Source organism: Bactrocera oleae, chromosome 5 (genome assembly GCF_042242935.1).
Source record: "Bactrocera oleae isolate idBacOlea1 chromosome 5, idBacOlea1, whole genome shotgun sequence".
Lineage (NCBI taxonomy): Eukaryota > Metazoa > Arthropoda > Insecta > Diptera > Tephritidae > Bactrocera > Bactrocera oleae.
In genome coordinates, this window is record NC_091539.1 from 7,881,252 (window position 1) to 7,908,829 (window position 27,578).

At 30.9% G+C, this 27,578-nt stretch overlaps 1 protein-coding gene and 1 long non-coding RNA gene across 5 annotated transcripts in view; both read left to right on the plus strand.

Moving 5' to 3' along the window:
- hec (hector) overlaps positions 1-26,927 on the plus strand; it is a 52,139-nt gene extending 25,212 nt beyond the window's left edge. For all 4 annotated transcript variants that reach the window (XM_036376913.2, XM_070109950.1, XM_036376912.2 and 1 more), the window contains exons 3-12: positions 16,354-16,536; positions 17,676-18,168; positions 19,887-19,977; positions 20,183-20,274; positions 20,499-20,625; positions 20,800-20,901; positions 23,735-23,853; positions 25,198-25,271; positions 25,367-25,473; positions 25,785-26,927. In XM_036376913.2, the coding sequence (XP_036232806.2) occupies positions 16,404-16,536; positions 17,676-18,168; positions 19,887-19,977; positions 20,183-20,274; positions 20,499-20,625; positions 20,800-20,901; positions 23,735-23,853; positions 25,198-25,271; positions 25,367-25,473; positions 25,785-26,057 (1,611 nt within the window). In that variant the 5' untranslated portion in view covers positions 16,354-16,403 and the 3' untranslated portion in view covers positions 26,058-26,927. The remainder of the gene's footprint in view (positions 1-16,353; positions 16,537-17,675; positions 18,169-19,886; positions 19,978-20,182; positions 20,275-20,498; positions 20,626-20,799; positions 20,902-23,734; positions 23,854-25,197; positions 25,272-25,366; positions 25,474-25,784) is intronic.
- On the plus strand, positions 4,788-5,261 carry LOC138857547 (uncharacterized). The gene is made up of 2 exons (XR_011396653.1): positions 4,788-4,995; positions 5,062-5,261. It is a non-coding gene; the product is annotated as an uncharacterized lncRNA (long non-coding RNA).
- Positions 26,928-27,578: the final 651 nt, after the last annotated feature.

Sequence of the window (27,578 nt, forward strand, 5' to 3'; positions counted from 1 at the left end):
CAATTTTCAACTTATCCGCTGGCACACACACACGCACACATTTGCTATACGAAAATACAAGCTATCAAATTAAAATATTTATATAAGCAGATATTGGCCATTCTTAAGCAGTCCAGGGCAGCTCGCAAATAAATCTTCTTGGAAAAACTGCAATAAAAGGGGAAAAAGAAGAATACACAGGCATACACACACAAACACTTATTATATGTATATTTGTATAGCGAGTAGCTGCATTTCACTGCGAGATTTCTCAAGCGCAGACAGCAATGTATCAATAAACTTGTTGAAGAAGCCATATAAAAATAAAATCAAATGTATGTGAGCAAACACAAAGCAAATAAAAATAATACAATTTCCTTTATTGACTGATCGAATGGAGATGTTGCTGTCTGCGCACGAAGCAATTATACGAATATTAAAAAAAAAATTAAGGTAGTAGTGTGCTTCAAAATTTATAAGCTTTTGAGCTGTTTGCTTTATTTTAAATTTTTGACACAGTTTTCTCTCAAAATTTGTATGATTTTATTATTTTAGTTTTATCTCAATTTATTTATGTTTTCACAGTTTTTAAAGCGCATTAAAATGAAAAAAATTAATGCAATTTATTTAATTATCTCTAATTTATCATATTTAATTTGGTTTATGTATTTATTTTTAAATAGCTTTTCAGATCATTGATATGAATATTTCAATAAATTTTATTTACTTGTATAATACCGACTAAAATTAAGAGATGGCTGAGCTCCAGCCAACAAAGGCCGCAGTTCGACGAACTGTTAACGGCCTAAGTTCGTAGGCTAGCTGCGCATACCCAATAAGCAGCACCTTATTAAGAGCGAGAGGAGAGGAGAGTTCAGCTTAAAGGAGCTGAAACATCCTAAGAATCTTCGGTGACGAGGTGAATAGATGCCGATGCTCGAAATAAGCATACACAAACCCAAAGGCGCTGCCTCGCGGGAACAACTAGCCATGAGAAGGAGGCTACAGAGCGACGAGGGACGCTACAATGTAAGCCGTTAAACAAAAAATCCCCAATTGCTTAGCTCAGCCGGGGTCACGGATGGCGTGTGCTTAATGGCCTACAAGACGGAGGTTAGCTGTGAATTACAAATAAGAAGTCACCGGCCAAGTGTACAGCACAGATGTAAAATTAGGCACAGGTGATTAAATTCAGCAATGAAGTAGATCACGATTTTGACAAAAAAATTTGGAAACGTTGCACTTGGGTTGACGGCTGTGGCATTCCGTTACCTCTGTATGCAAGAGTGACATTTTGCAGGAAATGTTTTACAGGGTAATGTCGCTACAAAACCCTACCGAGCTGTTGCCTCTGCGTGGAACAAAAGCGTATCCCAACGGATCATATCCTAGGATTTCGAACGTGTGAGCCGTATAGGGAACAAATAAGGACATGAAGATACACACAATTCTTGATATGGCAGCTAAATTAGGACTTATCAATAGAGGATCGAATTTCAGATGGACGGGATACAACAACACAACTTCCGATATTACGCTGGTGTCAGTAGGACTTACAAAGCAGCTACGTGAGTGGAAAGTGCTAGAAGACTACACAGGTAGCGATCACCAATATATATCCTACCTCGTAGACACAGATAAAAGACCACCGACAGCTAAAAGAGAGGAAACACATAAATGGGACGCCTTTAAGCCAGACTCAGAAAAGCTGCTTGCTGCCATAGACGAAAACCCGCCAAAATATATGCCAGAAATATTGTCAAAAAAACTGTGAGCAGAATGACAAAGGCATGCAATGCCATAAATTAAGTGCAGATATCCAAATAAAGCAGTCTATTGGTGGACAGATGGAATACGAAATCAAAAACACACCTGCCTGCGAAAACGACGACAATGTGCAAGGGCTAGAAGAAGAGAATAAATGGAATGGAAGAGCATAAAGAAAATATGTATAGCTGTAAAACTGAGCTGAAATATGCAATAATAAAGAGAAAAAAGTTAAATGGGAAGAGCTACGCAGTAATATAAACAAAAGTCCGTGGACTACTCTTTTTTTATTTTTTAAAAGCTTTTTTGCACATTTTTTCCATTGCGATTTTTAGTAAATAATAAATTTTTCAAATTCATTTGGCAAATATTTCATAATCAGTTGTACACTTTTTCCAGTTTTACAATTGAGAAAAATTTATTTTTAAATCATTTTTAGTTATTATTTTTCTTTATTTTTTTAATTATTTTTCTATTTAATTTTTTTTTTTAATTTTTTTTTTTTTCTTTATGTTGTCACATTTTTTTATTTTGTATTAATACATAAATTTTTATTATTATATTTTATTTTGTTCTTGTTGATTACACATTTTATTTATATATATTTTTTTCTTTCAATTGTGTTTTTTTATTTTCTTTTTACGACATATCTTAAGTACAATAATAAAGCATAAAATAAAAAGTATATACATTCGATTTGCATAGTAAAAACGGTATTCAAATTTATGTTACACCGGGTTATTACCACACTCGCTACCATTTATGCAGCCTCCAATGAAAATTGCCCGCAAATGAGTTGAAAACAACAAGCAAATTGAAACAGCGCCGTCAATGGGCTGTCAAATGCCAAACAAATCAATTGAAAATGTTTTGGAAAATTTATTAGTTCATTGATTTGCCAGCAAAACGGGGCAAATTCAAATGGCTACAGAGCTGTCAGCATGTAAGAGTCTGCCATGAAAATAGAAGCGCAAATATATCTTTCACATATGCCGGATTTAAGTGGGCGGACGGTTTTTGGTTTTATTTATTTCTTGTTGTTTACGGTTTTGCGGTTTTTTTCTTTTTTTCTGTTCTTTGTTGATTGCTTTTTTGATTTTTATTGTTTTGGGTTGTGGAAAAACGATTTTAGACCTATTTAGTCATTGACTGTGACTTATTTATTCAGTCGAATGACAAATTGATTTTTTTACGTTTACTACGCATAGACATGCACCGTTTTTGTACTTGAAAATGTATAATCAAAAATTTATTAACTTAAAAAAAGTACAAAAAATAGAAAGCGGATGATGTTCAGAAGTTTAAAAAAATATACGAAATTTCGTTTTAAAAAAATTTTAAAATATCGTTCAGTAATTTATTTAGCAGCAATTGTAGTGAAAAATATTCAATCGAATCCTCAGCGGTGTGGGACTTCGATAAGCTTATTTGAGATTGATCCCAATTGTAGGCAACATTAATATTTATATCTGACGCCATGTAAAATATCAAAAAAAAAACAGATTTGCAGGGCTATTACGTGAGCTTGTTTACGATTTCCGCTGAAAAAGTCAATAAGGAAATAATTTGTATATTTTTTTCAATTGTATCAGTTTCTCATTCTTTTGTATTGTCACCTTAATTGCCTCGTGAACAAAAATGGAATTTCGACAGTTGTTGTGTCATGCCGGCGCTTAATATGTCACTATACACATATACTGGACTTACAGACAAAAAATATGTATATAAATATATACATATACATACATATGAACTCTGTAGTCCAATCAACATTAGCTTTACAAGTCTGACTGATATAAATATCTTAATAAGCGCCTTATTGCCAACCGGAAGCACTTCCGCAATGACCAGAGACTTTTCATTAAATTATAAAATGAGACGTCTGCAATGCTGATGGACAATGCCCACTGTTGACAGTTTGACACATAGTATTTGTCAGCGGTCGACGATTGTCAGCGAGCGTCAAAAGTTCAGCATGCGTCGTAAGTGGTTAAAGTTGGTTGAAGTGGCTACAGTGTGTGTTCTGTGAACTTGTTTCGGGAGTTTAAAATGGAAGTTTTTATATTATACTAGTATTAGTTATTATTTTTTTAATTTATTACAATTTTTATTTACTAATATTATTTATTATTTATTCTAATTTTTTTAAATTTATTTTAATTTATTTCAATCTTTTTTGATTTATTTTAATTTTTTTTTATTTATTCTTATTTTTTTTAAGTATTTAATTTAATATTTTTTCAAGTATTTGATTTTTATTTATTAATTTTATTTAATATTTATTTTTTTATTTATTTGTGTCATTTATTTTAATTTACTTTATATATTGAGTATTTTAATCATATTAATTTTTTTCTTTTATTTTAATTTTTTTTAAATTTTTTTTTATAATTATTTTTTATTATTTCTATTTATTCTTTTTTTAATTTATTAAATTAATTAATTTTAATTAATTTTTTTTATCAGTACTATTTATTTTTATTTTTTAATTATTTTATGGCTTTTATATTTTTTTAATTTATTCTAATTTGTTTAATTATGTTAATATTTTTTCGGTTATTTTAATTTTTTTTTCAATTTATGTTAATATTTCTTTAAATATTAGTTAATGCATCTTTCAGTTAAACATAATATTTTAGATATTTTTCGAGTTTTTATATAAATGACAAAACCCTCTAAAACTGTATTATAATTTTTATTTCGTAATTTATACTAGAAAAATATTTTCGAATGCCTACATTGAGGATTATTCTGAAAAAATCATATCCAAGTCACACACCTATCATGCTCATAGCAAAAATTATCTTATCAAAGTGTCACACCAACACGAATTTTTTCAATTTTTTCTTTTTAAAGGAAATAATAAAAATTAATATATAAATTACAATTAAAAAAAAATCAAAATTTTTTATGTTTTTTAACACTCACGCGCAAGATAACTGCATATCACAATAAAAAAATATGTACTCTTTAACTAAAAATTTTTCATATATTACGCAGTCTCAGCTATTTACTTCATATTCAAAAAATATTGACTTTAAGTTCATTTATTTTATATTTTTTCTTACTTTTAGCTGTTTCCTTGCTTATTTTTTCTCAATAAAAATATTTCTCATACGAGTGGCATAAAGTGTTCGGCGCGCAAAATGAGCATTCAACACATTTGTATAAATATTTGCTTACGAAAATTGGAAACTGCGCATTATTAGTGATAAATTGTCATACATACTTTTAGGCGTTACAGCATAGGTACATATAATGCATATGTATATTTGATTTATTTACATGCTTGCGGCTGTTTACTTATTTTTTCAGTGATTAATGGTGCATCGAATAAATTATGGAAGTTTGGAAATCGCGCGAAATTCATTTTCAATGATAAAATCAGTAGTTAACTAGCTGTATTCGATTATATCGCAATTATCTGTATGTACACTAAAGATGGTGACAAATTTTACATTTTTTTCGATGTGTATTTCGGTATTGGTGATGCAGTAAAAAATATTAAATCCTAAGTATATATGTATATATGTATCTCTGTACACACTATTCCCTTTCCCAACCATTCCTCTTATAAGTAAGGATTTTTCGTCCAAACTGTGAAAGCTCGGAGACTTCTTTTCACACATTTTGAAAAATATTGTAGTAATTAAGTAACAGGCAGAGAGGCTAGGATTAAATCAATTTCAGGAGGTGAGGTCAGTAGAGTTTCAGGAGAAAGGTATTGCATTGGCCAGCTCCACTTTTTTCTTCTCTAACAATATTCTGCGATTTCACTTCAACATATTTATTACTCCACACCCCAGCGCCACGAGCGCAACAAGTGGCTCTGCTCAGCTCAGGTCCAAAAAAATATGAACTTTTATCCATCACCAAGTAGCCAGAAAAAGTTTTCAACGCAAAAGTTCTAATAGCGCACAAGATGGCGCCTGGCCAAGCCTTGCAAAACACAGCCACAAAAGAGGCAACAGCGTGGATTTAATGGCAAAAAAGGAATCAGTAATGTTACTTGTGTTTAAATTTCTTTTATATAATTTATTTTGTATATATATCTGCATATATACTTATTTCTATATATGTATATACAATACACATGATTATGTACAAGGGTATGCATTAAACTCATTAACCACAATCATCATTTCCTCTAGTTCTGGATCTTCTTTCCTAACACCATTGCATTCAGAGTAATTGTTGTTTTGTTACTTATTTTTGGACTATCACACGCCAGCGCACAAGAAAGGCTGTAAGGAGCCTATAGCTTCCCGAAGAAGCAGCCGACGATTACGACTTAATTAGGAAGTTGGCAAAGAAAATCACCCAAAAAAAAAAAAATGGTGTGTGAAAATCAGCACGTGTTGCTTGCTTTGCAAAAAGTTTATATAAAATAAATAGAGATTAAAGAAATTTGTTGTTGTGCTCTGGCTTATGATCACACTAAGATTTTCGTTCAATCTAGAAATGTTTACGAAGACAATATTGCATTGTGTCTGATTTTTAAATAATTAATGTGGGTTCAGTGTGAAATAGCACATCATTTAATTGCAACCCCGAAATTTTCGTGATTAATTTTTTTTTGCCGGATAAAATTATTTTTTTAATATTTATAGCATTCTAATTGTTAGAAAATGGGTTTCAATAGAATTTTTTTTATTCATATGTTAAAAAAACGGGAGTCCGAAAGTGGCAATAATTTTAAATTTTTTATGTTTTTCAAAATATTTTTTTGCAAAGGAGCTTATTTAATAACTTCACTACCGTAAACTTGAGTCCCGCAATTTTCTGGTGTATTTTTTTCACCTTAGAAAACTTCAGTCTCGAAATTTCCGGGATTCTGTCTCTTATTTCGCGACTAGAATATTTTTTAATATTGATAAAAATGTAACTATTAGAATTTGTGTGTATTTATTGTTTGGAAAACAGTTCGGGATCAACCAACTACTGTATTTTGAAACATTTATTCGAAGTTTTTTTAGCTTCTTTTGCAATTTAAATTCAGAGTATGCTATTTTGCATATCTTGAATATTCGGTCCCGAAATTTTTTTTGATTCATTTGTTTTTTATTTCGGCACCAAAACATTTTATAATTTAAATATGGACATTATTTCAAATTGTATTTTAATTATAATATTTATATGCTTCTTTTTTTGTAATTAAAAAAAATATTTCAAACAGTTCTTTGAGCTTTTTGGGTGTTTTTTTGCAAATGAGGTTAATATTAATTTCACTTCAGAAAACCACAGTCCCGAAATTTTCGGGACTATTTTTTTATTTCGGGACTAGATTATATTTTAATATTTATTAAAATGTAATTATTACTAGTTATATTTTACTTTAATTTTTTTTAGTTATATGTGGAAAAACTTGGGATCCCGAAAGTTATGATATGATATAAATGATTTTTAAACATTTCTTAAATTTTTCGCATTTTTTTTTGCAGCATTCAGTCATTGCAAATTTAGTAGCACATCAGCTTATTTCGATTGATACTCTTAGAGTTTCGTGCAGTCTCCACTCCAACTGTAGATTCACGAAATTGCCATTTCACAAAATGGTCGGGATACATATTTTTGTCTCGGGACTAGAAATGATATTATTATTTATGTAAATGATTAAAAATTGTGTTCAAATATAATGCTTTCATTTGTAACACGAAATTCGGGATCCCGAGAGTTAATGTAATTTTCAGAAATTGTTCATATATTCAAGTAATAAGCTTTTCGGATTTTTTGGTAATTTTTGTGCATGGCCCATGGATTTAGTAAAGCGCCTACTGTAGATTAACGAACTTTCTACTTTTTTATTGGAGTACCATTAGTTCACTTTACTCTTTAAGTCGAACTTTAATTTAGGCAAGGCCTCATTTGAAACTTATTCTGAACATTTTCTTTAAATATTTATATTTTCGCTAGCTTAAAAAGGTTTCCAAAGCTTAATTTTAAACAGTTCATCTGTGTGCTTATTTAAGTCTACTTTGAGCTCATTTCGTTTCATTTTAAAAATTCGTTTTCAGCAAAAACATCAGCGAAAATAACAATTTGCCCTTAAGTCATTGCTTCAATTTCTTTTCAGCGCTATACACCGTCCTCTCTCCGTTTCTCACATTTCTACACTACAGATTGCGTATTATCTACCAGCATGAGTACCTGGTTTCACCGTTTGAGGTCGCAAGCAATTTCAATTTTCACTTCGAGCTTCATTTATTTCGACTAACAGCGTATAATGTCATAGAGGATACGTTAAAAGCGCGCATACTCATATCATTAAAGTATATCTTTAGGCGACGCTTATTTGATCTACCTATTTTCTGCACTCAAGCGCATTTATTGCACTTTAACTCAAAAGCCTCGTCTCCGATGAGCGTAATCATGCTTATTATTCACTTTGCATCATCAATTACTAAACATGTATACACCAAAAAGTATGCAATATTTTAGAAGCAAGATAAGCGCTTGCTAGAAGAGGCAACCAATTTAAACATCCGCATTGTTTAGAGAACAATGTGAGCACATAACACTAATTTGCTCAACACCCTGCTGGGAGGTGTCGAAAGTCATTAATCGTACTTCGAATTCTTGCATAGACGCTGAAAAGTTGACTACAGTGTAGATAGGCAGTATTTTTCAAATATATATAAACAAAAATCTGTGCGCAATTATTCACTCGTTATAAACTGCTAGCAGATACACTTCGTTGACAGTATATGCCACGCTTAAAATTATACAACGGAAATTAAAACGGATATCCAATAATGCCGCCATTATAAGAAGACATTTATAGTGTGTACTACCAGTGCTGTCGTCGTGCTAATCCCGCACTTCGCTCTTTATATCATTTGCAAATTTCATGCATTTATTTTTGCCCCTAAATGCATGCATATATTTTTGCTTATACCATATTTCGCAAAATGTTGTTTGCCAGCCGTCAACGCTACGCGAGCGCATAAGCTGACTTCTTCTTTCCTTTCTTGTAGATTTCAGTATTTGCTTACTCGTTCATGTGGGCGTGTTGCAGCCATATTTTAGGCACTTAATGAATATGCAAATTGTGTCAGCGCAGACCTGCACAGACATGAGTGCTGATGAAAAATATATGTATACAGGAAAACAATCAATACAACTACGTAGCACTGCTTATCCTTTTTTCCGCTTATAAGTTTTGTAGTTATTTATGCTCCTACAGTTATGCAAACATAAAAACTTTCAAATTATTTACTCAAAAAGCTTCTAAAGATAAAGTCACTCACCACAATTGACCCTTGTACATGCGGTATTTAAACTTACTGTCAACTTGAACCCTAAATCAAATTAAAATAACTCCTTTCGGTTGGACATTTGGCTTGCCCGAAAGTATGCTTGATTCCATTGTGATTACGAATGGCCGCTAAAGGATATACATATATTGTGGTTTGTCACAAATTACTTTTTACTAGGATGTGCAATTGAACAATTTATAATATCCATACGATACCATTACCAAAGGAAATTGACAACAATTTAAATAAATTCAATATATATTCTAACTCTCCACATTTGTAACAAGCACTGCCTTCTGTAGCATTTATTTTATTCATGCTTATTTCATTAAAATACGTTTATTTATGTGAATTTTAAAAAGTTTGTAATCTCTACAAACTCTACACTACCTTAATAGTTTTTATTAAATACGTGCTTTGCACAAACAGTACTTTGTTAAATACTTACATTGCATTAATCAACAAAACTACCAAATTTAAAAAGTCTACAAACTCTACACTACCTTTATCTGTTTTATTTATTGTTTAGTTTACACAATAAGTGCTTTGTATAATATTTGCAGTGCTATAGATCACAAAAATACAAAACTTAAAAACTCTACACTACCTGTTTTTTTTATTTTATATTTCTTTTGTACTATAAGTGCTTTGTATAATATTTACAGTGCTTTAGTCAACGAAAATACAAAACTTAAAACGTCTACAAACTCTTTTGCCTTTAAACTACAATATTGAAAAAGTCTACAAACCCTACACATTCAATTTTTTTTACATTTCATAAATTTCGCTAATATTCGATAGTGTGTTTTTATCTGCACAATCTGTAATATTTATGTTAGAATTCGTAATAAACGCGTAAGTAACTTTTAAACAAAATTCATATGCTGACAGAAAACCTAGCTAATTATAAAATTGCGCAAGGTGTGAAAAACAAATTTCAATACAAATACCAATAACCTGTGGGGGGCTTACATATATGCTTACATATATGTTTACGTGCGCATAAATTCGAATTTGGCAAGTCTGATTGCCATTGAGTGTGTGAAATTTAAAATTCCATGGCTCAGTTTGAAAACGGCAAACAAAAAATTTATTAAAAATTAATTTTAGCAAATGTAAACTATGAAATTTTATTTAATAAAAAATGAGAAGAAATATTTGAATAATTTTCATGTTGCCAGCGCAGCCTCAACTCTGTGGAATGCAAATAACATACACATAATACATACATAATCCACTATTAATATCTACACTTTATAACCTTTACATATAATACTAACCACTCTGAAACGTATTTAATTCACTAGTCTACATTTCACACAGCCACAGTTTTAGTAGAGCGGTATTTTGCAAACTATCATGACTCTATCATGACTTTATAAATTTAGATTTAAACCGCAACGCACAAAATTATGCTACGTACATTTGTATGGGGGCAAAAAGTCAACCACACAAAACGAGTTGTGGCAGACAATTGTAATCACAAGCTAAAATACGATTTTATGTACTCGCAAATGGGCGAACATATGTTAAAATTTTATTTCAAAAATACCAAAAACAAACGGTTTAACTAATGCGCCTAAAAGTAAGCAAACTTCCGGTAATTTTGTATGCAATCAAAGTTTATAGCTTAAAGTGTGCTTATAAATCATGCGCTTAAAGCATATGAGATTATAAAACTCAGTGCGCTGTCGGGGTTAAATTGTGCGCCGAAATGTAGGCAATGAAATTTCAAAATTGTGGCAGAACCATTGAATGTGTTAAAACTCACCTATATACATAATTTATTGTGTATGAGCAGAGTAAATAGCGCATTAGTGCCTGGCTTATTGTGTATGACAACAAGTAAATCACACTTTCGTCGGAATTTATGCTTACATCGCATGACAAACAAACAGGTGCGATCATCTACCTGCAAGAAAGTTTGCTGGTTTTGTGTGTGAAATAAAATGAAATGCAAAAAGCTAGAATTTTACTTTCAAAACACGACTAATGTTTTCTATGAAACAACTTAGAAAGGTGCTTCTTTAGTGGGACATGCCTGAATGTGTGCTAGAAGCATTAATAAATGTGTATATTTCAATCACATGTGCTAATGTTTACAAAATGTATGTTAAATAATAGATTTTCCAAATTTTTCCCAATTTTTTTTTGCGTCTAAAATTGTACTTTCTGCTAGCTCAATTATCGCTATAAAAATAAATTACAGAAATTTTACTAATTAAGACTACGGCGGTTTTAGGCTTTATGAAGACTCGGTATAGCAAATGCTGTAAGCTCATTGCAATTTTTCAAAATTCTATAAATAAAGCGCTATAATTTTTATATGCCTAAAAGTAGGCAAAGTAGTCACGGTGACTAAAACAGCTTTTCACTAACTATCTAAAAATAACCACTTTTTTGAGCATTGAAATATACATTATTTTTGGATACAATGGTTTAAAATTGGCGACATGTGCTAACACCTAAAAATATACTACGATTTTTCATATTTTACTCTGCATATTGATTATACTATTAAAGCTGAAAACAAATAAATGAATACATTTAAAGTTTTGCCTTAAACTCAATCATCTGATATGCCTATCGTAAGTAATTTTAAATAATTTTTATATATTTACGGTTGAAAGTATGCATTGTTGTTTTCTGTATAAATGCATTTAAGTCCAAGGGGTTATTTTCATTTATGAATTCTAAATATTCGATTTATTTTGTTGCTTATATATTGAATGTATCGAATATACAAAATATGTTCTCCGAAAATTTGAAGTTGATCCGACATACGTATAGTTTCGCAGATATGAGCATATTAGTTTGATTTTTTTGGGATAACGCGTTTTCCTCGAAACACGGTTTTCAGAGTCGTTAAAGAAATTTTCACACGTTTTTCTAAGATATATTTGCCAGATAATGATGGAAGGAAAAAGATTTTTCTTAATAGATTCGAATTTAAAGCAACTCTCATGTGTACATTTTTTTATTAATTATTACCTTTTTTTTTGAAACGACTCAAATTTTTCAAATAAAAAAAATTTTGACTTGCCCTGCCTTATATTCGTCTATTTTAATAACAAATTTTTTTTCGTTTTGGATTTGATATAATTTTAAGCAGAAAATTCTTCCTCACCGCTAGACACTTTTTTAGAAGGTCCTCCTGGAGATCAACTAAGGGATCGAAAGAATCTAGATCTATCAAAATGAATCACCGCTTATTAAAGTATAATAAATTCTGTGAATGTACATTATTTTTATTTAATTAATAAATAAAATCTCACTTCAAAAAATGTCACAAAAAAACGTGTTTGATCCGACTTGCAAGTGGTTATAATCCCTTTAACAAGCAGAGAAAAAATTTGTGATAACATACATTGCTCCAAAAAACTATAGAATATTACTAATTCCACGTGAAAAATTTTTATTTGTTTTTAAACTAATTAATCGAAATTATGAGAAAAATTTAAAAAATATTAAATTTACTTCTAACACCACTTTAGTTTGGCAGAAATTTCAACTGCGGCTACACATACACAACAACCGCACATACATATTTGTATGTTGAATTACATAAAGAGCATTCAGTTGAAAAGAGCAGCAACGCCTTTTTAATTTTCAAGACAATAAATATTGTCCATACTCTCGTCTATTATCTGTCTGCTGCTACTGCTTCTTCTTCTGCTTCACGGCAGCACCCACTTGTGACATTAAATTTAATTATGCACTTTTTCGCCACTGCCTGTACCACAAACTGTCGGCTATTGCATGCACACATGCATACATAGCTGTATAACTAAAGGCAGCCAATGGGCGCCATGGCGTATGAGCAACATTCATTGCTATGCATGCCTACTTGCACTGCTAAAGCTTAGTTGCTGGAATGTTGCTATCATTTGTTTGTTATTGTCAACGTAGTGACCAACATATTTGCGTTTTTTTTTTGTTGCTGTAGTTGTTGCTGTTTCGCTGCTGCTTTGCTTTGTTAAGTTTATTACAATCAATTGTGTAACTGTAGACATATAACGTATACGCCCGGGTGCACCGGCTAAGTGCCCGCCATTACATACATAGACTGGCGGATGTGCGCAAACAATGCGTTTGCGTGTTTGTGTACAACATTGTGTAACTTATGCAATGACTTCTAGAGTAGCTTAACTGCCGACAATTAAAGCGCTGTCTCTTATGGCGGTGGAGGCTTTGCGCGAAGAACCACCTAGCGTTGAATGGTTATGGTAATTTAAAGTTATAGTATGTATGTATGTACGTGGAAAGCAAAGAAATAGTAGATACCAAGAATACAGTGGAATTTTATTTTATTTTTTATTTTTTGTTTTTATAAATAAAGATTTATATAAAATTTTTTATGATTTTTTTATTTTTTTCCATTAGTCTCAAATATTAAAGTAAATATTTAGCACCATATACCGTTCGTTGGAATATGCATCGCTGAATTCATGCCATGAAGCTTGTATTGCAAACAAAGTAAATAGTTTTTCTCCTTATTTTACTTTTGTTTGTGTATAATTTCTATATATTCTACATAATGTCTCAGCCGCCGTTTGTAAGCTAGCTTTTAATTCTATTATTCTTCCTACATTAAACCTTATTGCAAGCACTATTTTATTGTTCCTTATACTTTTTTTTATAATTTATTAAATTATTTTTCTTAAATTGCAACAAAAAAATGTATTAGCTTTTATGTGACTCGCCCTTAGATGCGCGCCACTGGATTGCCTTCCAGCAATAATACAATTAAATGCAATCCAATTATTGTATATGAAATTGTGTTGCTCATTTATTTGCTACTTCTTCGCTACTGCTCGGTATTCTTATATACACATTTTTTACTGTCACATTAATTAGCCACGTGTATGTGATATTTGATTTTTCCGCTTTGTTTTAATTTTTTTCTACCTTTCTAGTACGGTTTTTTGCTTGAGTGCTTCATTAGTGCTAGACGTTGTACTTACTGCTGACGTAAATATACAAGCATGATTTTCAATGTAGCATACTTATAGGCGCCTTAACTACCAAGGCAATGTTACTGAAGTGCAAGTGTTTCATTGATATTTATGCTATATTTATTACAAACGAACTGTTTTCTGCATATTATTTTTTGTAGCGATACTTTTAGGCGAAATTATTTTATCTGCCTGGTATTATTTTTGCATTAAGCTTGTTCAAAATTTTTTCACAAAGACGTTAAGTAGCCATATATGGCTTATTTTATGCTTGTCAGTGTAAAAGGCAAAAAAAAAACAAAAAGTAGTATAAATTTAGGCAGATATTTTACCAATAACAATATTTTTTCACTCTGAAGTAACATTTATATGACCTGATTGCTATTTAGACAAATATATATTATATGCTAGACTGATTGACCACTTGTGGGCCGCTTACACATAAATTAGTAGCACACTTTTTGGCGTACAACACATTTTAGAGAATTTTTGTCAGATAAAATAACTGTTTTTGACCGCTTACCATAAACAAGCCTTCACTACAAAATTATTCGTCAGTGGCAGCTCGCTTCTTTGTAGCATACTTTTAGGCTTCTAATATTTTTATCATGAATTCAATATAATTTATGCACCATTCCCTTTATATTTCCTTGCGCTTAACTAAATATTAAATCGATTTTCATTTCATAGTGCATTTTAAATTTAAAAAAATATTGCATATTTTCAGGCGCTTTGGTAAAACAATAACTTATCACATAATATTCTGGCAATTTGAGCTTATTTAAACCTTAAGCTAGAACGGCAGCGTGTCATTTGTAGCAAACTACGGAATACGATAATATTATACATATGAAAATGTACAATTTTAAAAATTATTTCTCAGCAGTCTCAACTAATTAATTTTTATTTATTTTCTTTATAGGTTATTGTGTTTTTGTAGTGTGCATTGTATGTGACATTTTTCATTCTGTTTAAGGTAATTGCCTGTAGCTTGTTTTCTGTACATTGCTGGTATAGCATACCTCTTGGCTGTTTACTGACTGAAATACGCATGTGCGTTTATAATTCACATAGCTTACTTTTGTATTTAAATTTTATTGATTTACCTTAATTAAATTGGCCTAAAGTTGTTTGTTTTTATAGAGTTTCGACAGTTATTTTGAAAAGTTTCAAACGTATAATATACTTTAAGGCTCACAATTTATTAATGGGATTTAACGACATTATTTTGGTCTAATAATAAATATAATTATATGATAGGTTTTAAGTTCTTATGACCGATTTAAAGTGTTAACTCCACTTTTTTATGAAACCTTATTTTCTGTTCATATTTTTTAAATACCACAAGTAAACTGCTAAATATTGGAAGTGTTAATATTTATGTGTATAAAATAAACTAAATTTTAGGAGAAAATATACATGCAATTGCTGATAGACAACAAATGTCCTAAAATTAATTATATAATAAGAAAACGTCTACAAATTCTCCAATATCTAATTTTTTGACTTTTTTTCTAAATATTTTTAAATTTTTTGGCTTTTAACCCTAAAAAGTATGCTTTGTTTTTGTAATTCTCAGAAACTATGATATGGGTTTTCAGGGATTAAATAAAACGAAACAGCTGATGAGATTGCTAAAAGTGCTACCATCTGGTTACCGAACCAGTACAGGAACAGGAAATACGCAAATCGCTAAATATGATTTTACACTAGGTCTGCTATGCCCCCAACTTAAACTCACTTCGACCTGTTGGTGTAGACAGTTGGCCACGTCGTCGCTCTCATTAAGCGAAAAATAAGCCATGAAACAATTTCCTCCACATGAAGGCGCAAATTGACAGTAAAACACATTTCCGGTCAAGCGTTGTAAGCGATATGTGTAGCCAGCGCTGCCACATACACACAAACGTGCAAGTATGTAATAATATCCGGTTTTAGCAGCCTGGCCCTCCGACAGCTGCCATGCGAATATATCCGGCTTGTTACATGCACACATACAAATATTTTTTTTTGCCAATCAACTTTACTTTTGCACATGAAATTTGTTACCATTACAAAGCATAAAGCGCGATAAAAGTAGCAACAGCTGCTGACAGTTCATTTAAAGCGCTTTTACACTTCAATGGAAAACAATTGAAGTGCGTAGGGCGGCGCAGCGTGCGAGGTGTGCTAGGTTAAGCCCAGCGGTGTATTTTACAAGCAAAGAACTTGCTTAAATTTTCATTTACAAACACACATACAGACATATGCAGCACGCATAATAGATTTAACCGTAAAGCGCCTATAAGCGTGCTAAAAAGTTCATTAACTTTGCTTTGTCAATGAAATTTTAACATCTTTTATTCTTATTGCCATTCTTTTATTAATTCGCACTCTCTTTCTCTCTTTCGTTCCAGCTGTTTAGCGGTATTGCTCTACTGAGCTTGTATGCGTCTATGAGCATACAATGGCATTTCTCTTTGAACCATTTCAGGCCGATGACCAATATTTGCGTGAATTCCTTTCACATCTCTATCTCAATTGTATAATACGTTATCAGAATGAGACCGGCTCGGCGGTCAATGATACGGACGATGATGGTGTGTAAATGTTAATTAAGTAACACATTTTGCTAAAAAAAAATATTTAATACTAAAATTAATATTTACGAAAATATTCCTCAGAAAAAGAAAACAGAATTGTACCACATAGATAGCCCTAGTAGATATAGGTATAACTATATAGGTATTAACTATTATGTCGTTTTGATCCCATCTCATCAGTTTTCGTGTGTACATCAAATTTGATATAATTTAGTTCATAAATTACCTATTTGCCTAACATGAGATGTCTTTATTATATTCCGAACAATTCATCGGTAAAGTTTTCCGCTATTTCATATTTTTAAAAAAGTATGAAACGTCGGTTTATTATGAGTTCATACCAAAACCTGTAGGAAACGGACCATACTACGCTTCTTTGATAACAAATTATATATATTCCTCAACGGTTGCCTACGTTTTAGCGCACTTATTAATATTTGTATCTTGTTTTCTGGACTACAGCAGTAAAGACTTCATTTTAGTTTGAGTTCATAACAAAACCAGTTGGAAATTTATCCTTACTTTCGCTTCTTTGATGTGATATTCTCTATATTCCTCAAACGTTGCCTACATTTTGGCGCATTTATGACTATTTCTATCTAGTTTTCTGGACTAGTGCAAAAAATAACTCTGAAGACTCTGTTTTATTATAAGTTCATGCCAAAACCTGTATACGTCCATACTTTCAAATTTTTGATGTGATATTCTCATATATTTTAATCTTGTTTCATCTTTTTGATAAGAAAATTGCTAGATTCCTAAAACATTGCCTACACTTCAGCGCATTTATGAATATGTTTAATTTTTTGCTTTTTTTTTTTGACATGACTGCTTACCCGATAATTATAATCCACCAAAAATATTCGCTTTTCACAGAACCCCATAAAAAAGTTTCACGTTTGGAAAACTTCGTTTGGCTAACCTCATAGTTAACTTTCAGAAGCCCATATAGATGGTTCTAAAGCATAACTTTTAATATTTTTGAGTAGTCTTTCATTATATTCCCTTACACTGCTGATCATGCTCCTGCTTTTGCGAAGCTAAAGGCTATATTCTATAGTCTAGATAACCCCTTTGGAGTGCTTTTCACTTTTTCCTAACGCAATTTCTCTCTTACCTCCAACTCAAACATGCAGCAAACTATATTGGCGTGCCACGTTACCTCGAGGAGGCCGTGCTTAACGAAGGCAGCATAGACTTGTCGAATGTAGACGAGGCGAAGGCGGAGCAAAATGAACTTTTCGCCTATATATCCAAACATAGCTTAAAACCACCTTCGACAACAACAACAGCAGCATCAACCGCTAGCAGAAATAGCAGCACATTTCAACGCCACTACAATGCTAGCAACTTAAATGAGACAAACCCGTACATCAACAACATTATTGTCACTTCAACGCCTGCAACAAGTTTCAGCACTTCTGCAAATGGCACTTCTTCGTCAGTTTCTTCAGCAACTTCTTCGCCGGTCGCATCATCCACGGCTGCTGGCTCGCCGCCGCTGCGCTTTTGCCCTTTACGCTTTGATGGCTACCTCTGCTGGCCGCGCACCCCCGCTGGCACTGTGCTCAGTCAATATTGTCCGGACTTTGTGGAGGGCTTCAATCGCAAATTTCTGGCACATAAAACGTGAGTGCAATGCTTTAATCGAAAATTGAAAATTGAGAGTCGAAAAACAACAGTAGATATTGCCCTTGGTTATTGGCAGGGAGTGGCGCTTTATAGCACTTTGCTCCCCTCGGTGGTTGAGGCATTTACTGCAAGCAAATATTTGCGTAATCGTTTCTTTGCTACAAATGCACTGCCCACTTATGGCGAGGAATTTGGGGATTTTATTTTATTATTTCATTTTTCTAGAAACAATATATTCACCATTAAACATGAAAAAAGCCAATAATTTTCGAAAAATATTGAAACATTTGAAAATGTAATCAGCAATAGTACACCAATTAACACATTTTTGTTTTAAGCAAATATATCGATAACAAAACGTATCGATTTTCGATATTCATACATACATAAAATTAATATGCATATGATGATAAAAGAATAACTTGACAAAAATCAATATAAATATCTGCTTTTTTCAAACAAATGTATCGATAACAAATTTTAATGCTTTTCGTTATTTACAAAACAAAACAAAATGGGTAATAATTAGGTTTTTCTTAAATTGCAGAGAATCATTAACGAAATCTTAATTTAGAATCTATTCAAGATATAGAATATAAATTATATTTTTTCTATATATTTTTATAATTTATTTCTTAATTTTTGAAAATTTTTTTCTCCATTTTGTATTAACATTACTTTTTTAATTTTTTTTTAATATTTGTTTTATTTTTTTATATCTTTTTTCGATATTTTTTTTATGATTTTTGTATTATTTTATTTAATTTCATTTAAATTTACTCATGAATATAAATGCATCGAAAAATCGAGAACTTTTCTATATCATTTATAACCCGATAGCTAGCGATATTAACAAGAATCGATTGCGTTCAATTTTTTTCTTTTTAATTACAGAGAAACCATTAACATAAAGATATCGAAGATATACATACGTATTTACATTTTTTTTAGATATAGTTTTTATTTATTTAATTATTTACTTATTTAATTTTGTATTTATATTACTTTTTTAATTTATTTTTTAATATTTGCTTTTTTTTATTATTTTTGTACTATTTTATTTTATTTCTTTCATATTTATTAAATTTTTTAAACTTTTTTAAGATTATTATTTTTTTTTTAATTATTATTATATATTTAAAACTTTTTAGTAGTATTGCTTTTTTCATTTTTCTATATTTTTATTTAAACTTTTTATACCTTTTTAAGTTAATGTTAATTTTGTATAAGTATTTTTATGTTATTTTATTTTTAAACGCTTTTCTCTGTTTTATATTATTTTATATCTTTTTTCAATATTTTTTTAATATGTTTTTATTACTTTAATTTTTGTTTTATATTTATTTATATTTATTATAAAATATCGAAGATATGTTAAACTTGCTTTAATATTATTTTAAGTTTTTTTTTAATATTTATTTTAAATTATTTAGTTATATATATATTTTTTTTTAATTTTGTAGTTGTTTCGCTTATTTAATTATTAATTATAGTATATGTTTTTTTTTATATCTTCGTTTAAGTTTTTTTTTTTACTTTTATTTTTTTTAATTGTTACATTTTTCTAAATTTGCCAATATTAATGCGCGATAATTGTTTTTAAATGTGCATAGTTCTGTTATATTTTTTGTATAAACAACCACCAGTTTTTTTCATTTAAACGTGTCTAAAAGTCGATAACTTTGCTCCATCATTATATTTTATTCACTTGTTAGCTGTCTAGAGAACGGCACTTGGTATCATCATCCAATAAGCGGTCGTGAATGGTCCAACTACACCAATTGCATTGATTACGATGACTTGCAGGTAAGAGAGCGCATATTAAAGAACGTGATAAGCAAGAAAAGCTGTAAAAAATCTGTCAATATATTTAGTTTATAAAAATCCAATTATTTTAAGTGCCTAATCGTAAAAGTTTAGAAAAAGTATCAAATACTTTTTATAATAAGTTTGCTCAACTATTTACTACTCATAAATTTTACTCATGCTCTTCTTTCGTTGCTCCCAACAGTTCCGCAGTTTTGTAAATGAGCTGTATGTGAAAGGCTACATCGTCTCTTTAGTCGCATTAATGCTTTCACTTATAATATTCCTTGGCTTCAAGTAAGTATGCAACAGGTATAAAATATGTATATGCCTCAAGCACTTCCACGCACACATTTGTCAATTTATCACTTAATCTGTGTGTGTATGTGTGTTTAAGAGCATATGGCAATTTATACTTCCCCGTCATTTACAATTCTAATACTTTTAAATTATATCACTTACTTTATTTTTCTTATTTATTTTTATTATTTTCTGCGCATTTAATATGCATAAACCGTTAGATCCTTGCGCTGCACACGCATACGCATACACGTGCACTTGTTCGCCTCGCTGACATTCACTTGCATCGCCTGGATACTCTGGTATAAATTTGTGGTCGAACAACCAGATCTTATAGGCAATAATCCGGTGAGTTGTGCATGATAACTAAGGCATAAATGGTATTTGCTTACGCTTTATTTGCTAATATAATAATCTCTACAAGTGTGCAAGTGTGTGATGTTTAGAAGTTTGCACAAATCGGTTTAATATTTAATATTATAGTAATAATTCAACTTTATTTACCTTTAATCTTGTTTGTAGCCCTGGTGCATAATTTTACACCTGGTCGTGCACTATTTTATGCTGGTCAATTACTTTTGGATGTTTTGCGAAGGCTTGCATTTGCATTTGGTATTAGTGGTGGTAAGTCAATATAAATAGAAATTAATATTTATGTGTGTTCTTTATGGTATTAAGTTATGATGTGTGCAACTTTAACTTAAAATTCCTTGAAAAACTCTCAAAAAACGATAATACAATATACCGATAACACAATTAATCGATAAATACAATACAAAAACAATGCAAATTTCCTATAATTTTAGCATGCAACTAGCCAAAAGTTCAATAAATTATTGGTTATCGATAACAAAATTTAACGATAAATCTAGTACAGTAGGCATCTAGCATAGCAATTTAATAAATTAATGAGTATCGATAACACAATATATCGATAAATTTAAAACAAGCATAATTCGTTATTATTATTATTTCAGTATGCATATGTTTGGAAACTTAATAAATCAATTACTACTGATGACACAATTAATCGATAGCTCAACTACAAAATCAATATAAAATTGTCAAAACATATAACTTAGAATCTTAATAAATCAATAGTTATCGATAAATCTAAAGCAGAATACTGTAATATTTTATGGTACACAATATGTATGAGGCATAATAAATATAAGAAGTGTTTAACACTAGCTGCTAATTTATCGATAAATTTTAGGTAATACTTTTAATTTGATGTCAGAAAAGTTATCAAGTACTATTTCAATTTGAAACAGCTAGAGAAACGGAACTCACAAAATCACTAATTAGCGATAACACAAATTATCGATAGATCTTAAAATAAAAATTTGATAAAAAGTTGGAAATTCATCGATAAATTTTTAAAACATATTTAATAACTGAAAAGTTGATTAACTTTGGCTTTATTATCTAATGATACACAGTATGTATGAGGCTTAATAAAATACTGAAGTTTATCGATACATTTTAAATAATATTTCTGATTTGAAATCTGAATAGTTATCGCTTATAATTTTAATTTGTGGAAAAATTTGTCAGTTTTGTCAATTTTCTGCAGTAGTAGTAGTTATTATTATTTTACTCAAAAAATCGAAATTGACGATTATCGATAACATAATCAAATCTTAATGAACTCGAGTATCCATTCGCTAAATAAAATCACTCAATTTTGTAAACGCAAATATTAATTTCATAAATACATCCAAAAAAAATCGAACTTCTCAAAAATATAATCGAAACTTGTAACTATCGTTTAAAAATACAATTCGATATTGTAAAGTCAAAGACTATAGCAATAACAATATATGTTAAGGTAGCACAAAGTAGCTAAAAAAATGTTGTAGGCAACTGTAATAGTTGTTTTGCAATTTTTATCGATAGCAGAATTCATTAATATACTTATTTAACCTGGGTAAGGCAAGAAGCTTGGCGTAGGTAATAAAAGTTTGTATATAAAAGCAACAGATAAATGGTTTATTTACAAATTAAAGTGCATTAATCGATAAATATCATGTGGCGATAACCAGTTTTGTATTATTTTCTGAAACTGAAAGCCCTTCTTTCATCCCAATTCATTAATTTTATGAAATTAATATCTAATTAATTAAGATATCGATAGCATACCGTGGATACTAATTTTATTTACTATAATCGGTTTTGAACTGGAGCAAAATTTAAATATTTTACTTGTTTTTAAAAATGCCAGAAAAATTTTTTTTATCCATCTCAAGTAAAATAAAAATATCGATAACACACTACAACGATAGCTATTATCAGCTTGCTCATATACTATATACTATAAGTTTAATTTCAAGTTTATCTAAAATCATCGATACAAAGGTGTATATTTGTTATCAATATCGATTGTATTTATATAGATTTAAACTTTTTAAGCAACAGAAATTAACATTAAACATACGTTTTTCTCGATAAGAAATATTATCGCTTTATATAACAAGCATGATCGATTTTTATCGATAAAAAGTTCGCTGAATTTCACCAATTTTTCGTAAAGCTTTCGCAATTTATTAAAATACATTGGCGTTAAATGAGACATGCAAGAAATAGCTCGCCTGAAACCGTTTCTTCCACACATTTTAACATATTAAAAAACTAATAAATGTAATGTGCCGTTCACAACGTTGAGCGTTTCACACATGACGCACCAACTAATTTTTATTTCTCAAAAAAATGCAAAGTTTACGCTTGTTTATTAAGCAGAAAGTGCGCTTACAAACAAGAACACACACGCTAACACACACATGGGCTTTGTGTCGCTCGTTGCATAGTTGGCACGCGCCTGTGTGTATGCAACGTTGAAAGTGGAAAACTTTGATTAGCAATGAGTGCCAACATCGGAAAGTTGCCAAGTGAATCAAAATAGCACAGACAACAAAAAACAACAGAAAAGCAACAAAAAAAAGCAACAAAAATTAGCAATCAAAAATGCAAAAATGCTGCGAGATGAATATGAAAAAAGTAAAATGCGATTACTGCTAAGCAAAGTTCGCGAGTGGAGTGTAATAAATAAAAAATGGATATTGCGTAAATGTGCATTTTAAGGAGCACGCTCAGCAGATGTGCTGATTATGGGTATTAAACTTTTGCACAATCATAAAAAAAATACTGAAAACAGAAGAATTTCTTTTTAAATGCGTTCGAAAAGCGCGCCTTATATTTAGCTAAGCGTTTGACAAAACATTTGCCAACAGAAAACTTAACAATGATTGGATTAGGATTTCATTTATTTTATTAAATTTTCTTTTTTAATTTTTTAAATTAATAAAATTTAAATAATTAATATAAATTTACTCGTTTTTTAAAGTACACTTCTTCTTCTCACATATTTTTCTAATACATATAATTTTCTATTCAAAAAGTCTACCTTTTTGATTATGAACTTTTTTTTAATAATTTGTTTTCTCTTCTTCTCACACAGGTCTTTGTTAAGGACACCATAGTGATGCGTTGGTTCAAGCTCTTCGCCTGGATGTCACCAATACTTGTATTGATGGCCTATGGAGCGGCAAGATTTCTACACACCGACGATAATACACAGTAAGTAATTACCGTTATATTGATTTCTCTTACCTTTATTTCTCCCAGCTTAACCGTAAAAAGAAGAAGCCATACAAAACTTCGAAGAAAGTATAACTGAATTACTTTACACACCGAAATTTTTAAGAGCAGGGTGTACGAAGAAGTATGCTGGAACACTTAAAAGATATTCAGCATACCGTTATTTTCCAGTAAGGATACTTTTGTAAAAGATTTAGTGTCTATTCAGTGCAAGAATAATCAAGTGATGGCTGACAAAGCATACTTCATTTTCTAGCAAAGAGATCCCTAAAAACAAATACATAATTTCACAAGCTCTGGCATTGAAAAGACATTTCCTATCATACATAAGTCAACGTATATACAACGAACATGCTAAGGACTAAATGTTTGTATAAACATGAAACCAAAAACTAAATAACGGTAACATATTTCCGGTTTAGAGGTGTAAGCCGGAAATTGCAATACTTAAACGGAAATTCATCGAAAGACATGAAGTGAATATTACATACCCCTTATCAAGCCTTTTATACGCTTCCCGTGTATACCATTTCCTCTGTTGTTCCTGTAAGACACAAGAAATTCGTAGATAATTCCCAATTCCGGTCATTGAAATATTATCTATTTCCGTTCTGCCAACTGCTTATTCATATAGAGAAACCGGAAATATGGTACAGTTATTTAATTTCCGGTGTTCAATTTTCACAACATCCGGCCCACAGGTTTGTACTCTTTTCTGTGTATTGCAGGTTCCGTTTCCGTATTTCAACATCCGATTTGTTTTTCACTTCCGTCCCAGAGGTTATTTCCGTTTCTGTTGCTCCATATTTGCATCTTTATATATGCCGCAAGCACATCATGAAAATTCTTGGTACATGCGCTTGCTGCTGTGGTAATTAGCACTCAATTCGGCACCGAAATCTCGGATTTCTACCAGGCAAACAGAAGCATGTAGCAAGCAGCCGCCAAGTAGAAAATCGCTCATAATTTCCGAACTATTAGTCATAGAGAATATCTAAAAATGTGGAAATTTCCAGAAATGCATAGGCTACAATCGTCTTTAGGCAAATTTAAATTTGGAATTATTCAAAAATTTAATATATTAAAAATGTGTCCTAAATCGCCGGTTATTAAAGAAATAAAAGACAACTTTTTTAATAAAATTTTCATTATTAATATTTATGTGTTTTATATATATGTTCTTATATAATATGAACTAAAAACTCGGAAGTACAATTCCGAGAAAAGTTTTGTTGTCGTATTGTATCTCAAACATTTTGAATTTTATATAATAACAGTCATTTTTCATCTTTTTTATCCGCTTAATTTGAACTTCTTTTCCAGCTGCTGGATGGACGACAGCCTGCTGCTTTGGATCCTGTCTGTGCCCATTTGTGCTTCACTCTTGGCTAGTTTCGGTATGTATTCTATTTTTTCTTCTCTATTGTATGCAAACAACAAAATTCAATTAACTTTTCTCGAATGACAAAAACTTTTCTAATCCGTTTTTCAGTTTTTCTCATCAATGTTTTACGCGTAATTGTGCGTAAGTTGCATCCACAGTCGGCGCAGCCAGCACCGTTGGCCATAAGGAAAGCAGTGCGAGCTACAATAATATTGGTAAGATATATAAGGGAACTTGTGTATAGAAGAGAGAAGAAAGTGAAAGTTAAAGTAAAAGTAACACATAACACATAACACAAAATCACTGAAGAGAAAAAAACACGAGATAACTACTTAATATTTTGAATATTATGGAGTCAACACCATTTGCACTCTCACCTAACTCTTTCATATATACACATATTTGAATGTACTCTCCATCTCTTTTCATACTTTACGCCAGCACAGCTATAAGCTTTCTCTTTCTATCTATCTTTCATGTTTTTAACTAGTTCTCATTCTCTTTTTGTTTCTCATATCATTCACAGATACCGCTATTTGGCTTGCAACACTCACTGCTACCCTATCGCCCAGACACTGGCACACCACTGGAGCGCTTCTATCAAATCCTCTCGGTGATTTTGGTTAGCTTGCAGGGATTTGTTGTCTCCTTTCTCTTTTGTTTCGCCAATCACGATGTCACATTCGCCATACGCACTCTCTTAAATCGGCTCATGCCAGGCTTAGTCTCACCACCGCCACCAGGCACACATACCGGACAAATGGCAACAACAACACCAAGCCGGGAGCTGGGTGTGTAAGCGTAGGGAGCAGCGTGAAAAGAGCACGGAGAATGTAAAGAAGCTGACTATATAGAACGTATAAGCTTAGCTTTAAGCTAGAAAAGTTGAAACAGGGCGTTCACAAAGTTGTTGAGAATACCAAAACGTTGATTTCGTGAAGAGGAATACAAAATATTTGTTTTAAAATTAATATACTATATATATGTACTTATGCATAAGATATCTGTAAGGAATACTCTTTCGTTTTCATTTGAAAAATTCAATATGCTCAAATTAAGTAAGCAAGTTTTTTCCATGAACGCTTTTCAATTTAAAAATTTATTTTCAGACTTGAGTTTTTAACTTTGAAGTTGATGTTTTCACATTTGTATTAAAAATTGTAGTAATGCAAACTTTCGCTATACTTTAATTTAAATACTATATAGTCTTTTGAATTCATAAAAAATTACTCTCCAAGAGAACCAAATTGTGCAGGAAAAACTCATATTCAAACCCACTAACAAAAGTAAACACAAAAAATATATATAAAAACCAAATGTTGACTACTGAAGTAGACATAAAGAACTATTTAGAGGCCAATGTAACAAAACAAATGTAAATTGTATATCAAATGAGATTGCATATATGTACTGTATACATAGTAAGCAACGCTGTAATTTATTTAAAAGCACATACAAATAAATATATAGACTAAATAAAGATATCAAACAAAAAAAAATTAAATCTTCTCAATTGAAATACAATAGATCGCGGCTATTATCACTGTAGTGCTCTAAATCTTTTACAAGTGTGGCGTTACTGCAAGAAAATGATACCGTGAGCTTTCGAGGAACTTTCAGTGTTGGAAACCCACTCATAAACACATAAACAATACGGACAAAAATTTTATTAAAAATTTTATTAAAAAATTGTTTTTATTGAAAAATTTAAGCACTGAATCGATGGTTTATTGGTCAAAGTAAATATTAACTTTTATAAATGTTATTTTATTGAAACTAAATAAAAAAAAATTCCGCATTTTTTCGTAAATTTTTTATAAAAAACGGCGTTTTGGGACACCTTTTTAATTTTCTAAATTTTTTGGTAAGCCCAAATTCAAATATGCTATGATGAAAATTTGCACCATGCGATTTTGTAAATTTCCACGTTTAGATATTTTTCTTACGAGCAATAGTTTAGAAGTTATGTGCGATTTTCTAGCTGGCGGCTGCTTGCTGCATGCTTCTGATCGCCTGGCAGCAATCCGAGATTTTGGTGCCAAATCTAATGCAATTCTGAAAGTGATAGTGTTATATATGTTAGGTAGTATGTACATATATATTTATATAGTGTTATATATGTATATAGCATATGGTATGTAAGGGGAAAGAATGGACCTTTGCAAAACCGTATTTTATTTTGAGGCCAGATGTGGATATATGTTGAAGACTGGAAATAAAATAACGGTATAATATTTCTGGTTTCGAAATCCAAATCGAATATTGTTACACGCAAACAGACTGTGTTCGTTCGAGAGCAGGAAGTACTTTTTTTATGTAT